The following is a 6,240-nucleotide window of genomic DNA, read 5'->3' as shown; positions in this document are numbered from 1 at the left end:
CGGTGTATAGATAATGGATGGATGGATGGATTATCTTGGTCACCATGGTTACAAGCCCACCTTATCTAATACATGGTTGGCTAGCTAAACAGGGGCAACAGTGAAGCAATAAAATCGGTGACAAAGATATGCTGAAGTGAAATGTAGTTGTAATACACCACAGGTATAATCTGAGAGAAGATGTTCCCTTAAATGTTGTTTAGTTGTATAGAAGTGTAAGTGTTTGGAGACAGTGCTGGAATATCCATAGGAGTCATCCTCTGGGGACCAGGAACGTCCATATAAGATGTAGTCGTCTCACTAATCAGCCCACCGTGTGGAACATAAAGGTGTGGCTGCACCTCACTATCATTCTGCTATAAAGGTAAAAAAAAAAAAAGAAGCGCTGGCTTGTTTGTATTTCTTTAAACCAATTAGCGATAACTTGAGCGCCGCTAAGGGAAGGATGTGTTTCCGAAAAACAGTGACGGGTGGAATTGTTGGTACTACTGGAACATTTGCATGCACTGGACAATTCACCGCTAGCAGCAGGACGGCCCTACTGCCCGATCCAGATCCTCTGCAAAACTTGACATTTGCAGTGTGGTAGGTTTTTGCTTTGTTGTTGTTGTTTTCCATAGTAAAGTGAATTTTGAAAACTGTAACATGCAGATAGTGGAAGGGCAACACAGAGCCGCCTTATACCCCACAACAGACATCCAGTGAGTCAGGCTAGTCAATCAGATGCTTCGAAGTGGTTCTCCAACTTAGTGATACTTCAAAAAAATATATCAGCATACATTATAACATCAGTATATTATTACACTACATCAACAAATGACTAGCAAAAGCTAACTGGATGTTAACGACGCAGTTTGTTCTTCACAGGTTCAGCAGTTTTCAACCACAGATAACACTTTGATCACTGACACCCTCACAGCCCCCTGACCATTTTCACACCTTCAGACTGCTGCACTTTGCACAAACCTCTAACACAATGTCCTTTGTGCAGACACTTTTTTCCGATGCTAAGAATAATAACAGGAGGAAGTGAAGTTCAGAGCCACATACCATCTGTTCACCTGAAGTGAAGCGCTGAACCTGTTCTCTTCAGTCTTTATTGTCAGTGGGCTGCTGGTGACTCTACACGAGCAATTCTACTTTTGGAAAAGTACCTTTATTTGAATTGATGCTGTGATTAGAAACAACCATGTTGCTGGCAGAAGCGAGATGTGCGCTCATGTGTTTCGTCTTTTACATTTCAGGTATGAATCACTGTTCATTTTCTGTTTTTTCTTATAGTTCTGATTAATTAGATGTAGAACATTAAAAAAAAAATGTGTCATAGAGTAGTGGTTCTCAAACTTTCTGAGCCACGACCACTAAGATAACACCAGTTTGTGTTCGGGACCCCCCAATAACTTTGTTGTTCATGCATTCATGTGTTAAAAATGAATGTGTTATTTCCACAGATTAATCTCTGTACATTAACACGTTAACTTTCTTTTGAATGAATTGAATTTATTTCAAACAAATGAAAGGGAAAAAATATATAAAAACAAAAGAAAATAATTTTCAAAAGAGCAAAAAACAATAATATCACATAATCAAATTGTAATATGAACAAGTTTTTAAAAAGGAGTGGGAAGAAGTATACACTTTGACAATTTGACAGCCCTAATACAAATTTATTTGATAAATGTAGGCTTTATTTTTATTTTTTAGTTTTTTGACAATGATCTGGCGACCCCCTGAAATTATCTTGGGACCCCCATGGGGGTCTCGGCCCCCCAGTTTGAGAACCACTGTCATAGAGGATAATTGGGTATCTAAGAAAACAGCATGGAAACTGACTGTGCAGAAAGGATGACTTACGTGTGTTATTAGTTCACCTGTTAAAAAAGGCGCGGAAATATTCTTCATATCAGTTATTCTGTGGTTTAAACTGTTGTGTCAATAAAATGTGTAATGAGAAAAGTTTCTATTAAAGATGTTTGGGGACAAGCAGCCGGCATCTGTGCCTTAAAGGGCTCCTCGGTGGATCTGAGCTGCTCGGCTCAACATGTCAACTCAACCATGAAGTGGTACACTGCGCACGGGGATGACTATAAAATTGGTCAGCACGAGATCTCTCCAGATGGAGATCGTGTGGCGTACAACATGTCCAAAGAGAATAACTCCACTCTAACAATCAAAGACCTGCGAGAGAGTGATGAGAATATTTACTGCTGCAGCGACAATGCGATCAACCCAGTTTTCTGCTGGCACACTGGAACAAAGCTCCACCTAGCAGGTACAGTGACGGTCAGATATTTGTTTCAGTCACATCAGTACACGGACACTGACTTCACATCTTGACATCTCAGATCTGCAGGTGAAGGTGATTCCCTCCACAGAGGGACAGACAGTAACTCTGATGTGCAGCACCAGCTGTCCTCTGACTGAAAACCCTGCAGCCTACATCTGGTACAAGAACGGAGAGTTTGTCTATGAGGACTGGTCTCCCTGGTACCAAGAGCTGGTCAGCAGCGAGGAAGCCGTCAGATACTCCTGTGCTGTCAAAGGCTACGAGGACGTCAGAGCTCCTGAAGTCTCAGTGGGTGAGTGACGGCTTATCAGCCCTGGATGATGGTGACGCCTCATACATGCATCAGCTGCCTTTCTTAAGTCCTTGGATGCTGTTGTGACTCTGCATGAAGATTTATTACTGCTGATAATTAGAAAACTCATCAGTGTGAGCTGTATGCTGAGGTTGGATGACCGTCCCTCGCTGTAAGGCTTGATAGACACTGGCTTCCATTTAATGAGGGTTACTTTTATTTTAACCCCCTTGCATTACTTCATTACTGTCTTTTAAAGTGGGCCTTTACCGAACACACTAAAAGGATTGGAGGGTGCTGCAGGTGCCCGGTGTTTTGACTGAGCTTGGAAAATCCAGTTTGCGTCTCTGATCTTGAATAACCTGCAGAACAGACCAAAACGAGACTCAGTTTGGCAATTCAGGGTTTTTAATTTACTTCCAGCTACTTTTGTTTAAGTTGATTCTTTTATTTTTCAAACTTGAACGATGTTTTTGTTATTTTACTAACTTTGCCTTTTGATATTTGGGTTATTCTTTCTAAAATCATCCGGAGCCTTCTGCTCAACTTCATCAGATTTGCTAAAAATGTTTTTTTATATCATAAATTACAGATATTTAAAAATGGTATCTGCAAAGTTTTAGATTGATGTATCAAATACTTTACAAGATTTTTTATTTTTATTTGTGAATCGACCCGCTCACAAATTTAATTTGCCTTCCTTTTTTCATATTTTAACTCAACCATCATCTGAGATTTTTTATTTATTTTGAAAGATGATTTTCTTGGTCTTTTCACCCTTATTGAACAGGATAGTGGTGAGAAACAGGGAAACGTGGGGGGAGGACATGCAGCAAATGAGTTGCTGGCTGGACTTGGCCGTTGCGTCGGGGACTATAGCCCCTGTACATGGGTCACCACCTTATCTGGTTGAGCTACCAAGGCACCCCGTATGAGACTTTTTTTTGATCCACTTGTCCAATATTACAGATCCTGAATCAATGACATGATGGGAAATAACAGTGAAAAGTTCAGGCTTTTGTCTTTAGTAGTTCCTGAGATATTATTGTTGGAAGAGCCTCAAATTTAAATGTGCTGAAAGTAGATTAATTGGCAATTTAAAAAAAATAAAATCTTTTTAAAAAATTGATAGATCAAGCTTTTTTTTCACAAATGAAGAGTTCATTTGCAAAAACAGATAACTCCATTTTTGNTTTTTACCCAACCTTTTACCTTAAAGCGCACCAGACCACACATTGTAGCTCTTGCTGATATGTCACAACCTATCATGGTTGTGTTACACTATTAAAACAAAATAATGATGAAGTGTACTTACATGTGTATGTTTTTCTTGAGCTAAACTTAGAATTTAAGCCCTCAAACCTGTGCCATTCATTTATGACTGCACCCCCTCTGGCAAAAAAATCAGGTTTTTAAGTTTGTTGTCTTGTCCATGTGTTGTTTTTTAAGTACTAGAAGACACATCATGAGTAAAAAAAATAAGCGCCATAACTGAGAATTTCCACCTTAAAGCTCCAGTGGTTTGATTAAAGCCTCAAAAACACAGATTCAGACTTCCAGGGTTTCACACATAACAAACCTCAGAAACCAATCGTCTCAACTTTCAGGGTGGAACTTTCTTTTTCAGAATCAATTCCCGGCTCAAACTTTCATGCCTAACTTGCTCTAATATCACAGCTTGCCATTGTGTAGAGTGTGGGTGGAGCAGTTTTACAGAGCAGGGTCATAGGTGAGCTGGTGTGCTCAAGCTGCAGCAAGTGGGGAGGAGGGGTGAGTGGAGCGAGAAGCAGAGTTGACACAAATCTCTAAATTCTATTGGAGGCAATGGTGCAGAGTTGTATCTAAGCTATTTTAAGGCAGGAAAAAATCTCATTATGTTCATGGAAGAAAATTCAAAGTATGCAACTTTTAAACACAGAGATGAGTTTTTAGGGGTTAAATCAACAACTGCAGAAGGACTTTAAGGGCAATAACCGAGAGTCGAGGATAAATCCCTGAGGAACTCCAAATCTGACATGATGAGAGTAACTATGGTTGCATCAACAATTATTTCTACTATCAATAAATGGGTTCATTATTTCCTTGATTACTAATTTAAAATAAAACAAATAAACTATATTTACCCAAATGGGAGGTGATGTCTTTAACCCTATTGAGGACTGTCATGTTGTCATACGTAGACGGTCTTTCGAGGTTCACTGGACCCCAAGAAAGAATATGTGCAAAGTATTAGTTGGTATTCATTATAGACTTTTATATTATGTTTTTGCTTCCAAATGCATGACAAATGTCCCTCTTTTTATATTAAAAAAAATAAAAAAAAATACCTGTCACCCAAACCAAATGTCTTGGGGTCCAAAAGACCCCAAAAGTCCTGAATAGGGTTAAACGTCTTGCGATGGCAGACAATAATCCAAATACACAAAAAAAAAACATATTTAAATAGCAAGAGAAATATTTAGATATATATTTTTAACTAATCAGCTTTCTTACTATTGACAAATTGGTTGATGATGCACTTGTCTTCTTCATTTCTTTCTTCTTTAAAACTAAAGGATCAGTTGACTTGAGCCTACTGACTGTCATTAATGTGACAGAAGTTCAACGCTTTATAGTTGGACTGTTCATGATTATACTCAGATTCTTCTACATTATTTTGTATTAAAATATAACAGCTGCTATGTGCATGGTTTTACACATGTATAAGTGTGTGTGTGTGTGTTTTATTCATACAGGACCTGAGTGTGTGTGAAGGTGAACATTGCCTCTAATTCTAATCAGAAAATGTGGCAACAAACTCAACACTGAGCAGCAGTGGGTCTGTTTTTTTTTTTTAAACCAGAAAATCAGTGGACAGTTGGAGTCATGCTTGTGTTAGGATGAAGGAGATGAGGAGGATTTACCTTTTCTCAGCGTGTGGACCGTCAGTCAGCCTCCTGTGCTCCCTGTAGTCGGTCTGAGGATGCTGGAGAGCCTTCAGCGGTGGCAACCTGAGCTCACAATTCACCACAATCAAGCCTGTCCGTCCGCTGCTTCCTTCACCATCTCCGATTGAGTTGTCAGTTGTCACCGGCTGCTTCCCAAATCAAACAAACGTGTGTTTGATTAAATCAAATCCCCCGCTGGGGGTCGTTCAGGAGAAGAAAAACAAAAAGAAAAACGCCTGTTGCGAGTGGTCAGTTTTCACAATGGAAAACCTTGTCCTGGAATAGTTTTTCTGAATCAAAATCACTCTGACGTTCTGAAATTAATGTCGAGGGAAGAAGACAAATGAAAGTGAACGCCGCTCAGGTGTGAGGATCTGCGATGTGAAGGTCTGATGTGCCGCAAAAAGGTAGAAGGCTCTCCCGGAGGCGCATCGCTCAGTTGCGACGCTGGTCAACTGAGCTTCCAGCGGCGGAGAGGAGGGAAGAGGCAGTGGAGGGGGAGACAGAGGGGAGGAGGAGGGGAGACAGCCAGGGAGAGTGGGCGAGGGACAGACAGAGAGAGAGAGAGAGAGAGAGAGAGAGAGAGAGAGAGGGAGAGAGAGAGGGAGAGATGCCAGAATCCAGATCCAGCCTCCTCCTCCAGCTGTTCTCTCTGCTCTCACAGACTTTTACTGCTGCCATCCTCTACTTTGCCATAAATTGTAAACGCAAATCCACAGACTGCACATTATGAC

The 6,240-nt window shown here is 40.4% G+C and overlaps 2 protein-coding genes across 3 annotated transcripts in view; one reads left to right on the top strand and one right to left on the bottom strand.

Annotated features, from left to right (window-relative positions):
* The window catches only part of LOC103367030 (zinc finger protein GLIS2-like), a 49,309-nt gene extending 43,326 nt beyond the window's left edge, over nucleotides 1-5,983 (bottom strand). For both annotated transcript variants that reach the window (XR_520702.1, XM_008294925.1), the window contains exon 1: nucleotides 5,483-5,983. The gene's annotated coding sequence lies outside the window, so the exon portion shown is untranslated. The remainder of the gene's footprint in view (nucleotides 1-5,482) is intronic.
* The window catches only part of LOC103367035 (B-cell receptor CD22-like), a 15,469-nt gene continuing 11,284 nt past the window's right edge, over nucleotides 2,056-6,240 (top strand). The window contains exons 1-2 of the mRNA XM_008294931.1: nucleotides 2,056-2,272; nucleotides 2,346-2,579. Of these exons, the coding sequence (XP_008293153.1) occupies nucleotides 2,056-2,272; nucleotides 2,346-2,579 (451 nt within the window). The remainder of the gene's footprint in view (nucleotides 2,273-2,345; nucleotides 2,580-6,240) is intronic.

The sequence above is a fragment of the Stegastes partitus genome, unplaced genomic scaffold, assembly GCF_000690725.1.
Source record: "Stegastes partitus isolate 25-593 unplaced genomic scaffold, Stegastes_partitus-1.0.2 Scaffold1007, whole genome shotgun sequence".
Taxonomy (NCBI): Eukaryota; Metazoa; Chordata; class Actinopteri; family Pomacentridae; genus Stegastes; species Stegastes partitus.
This window is presented reverse-complemented; position numbering and strand designations above follow the sequence as displayed.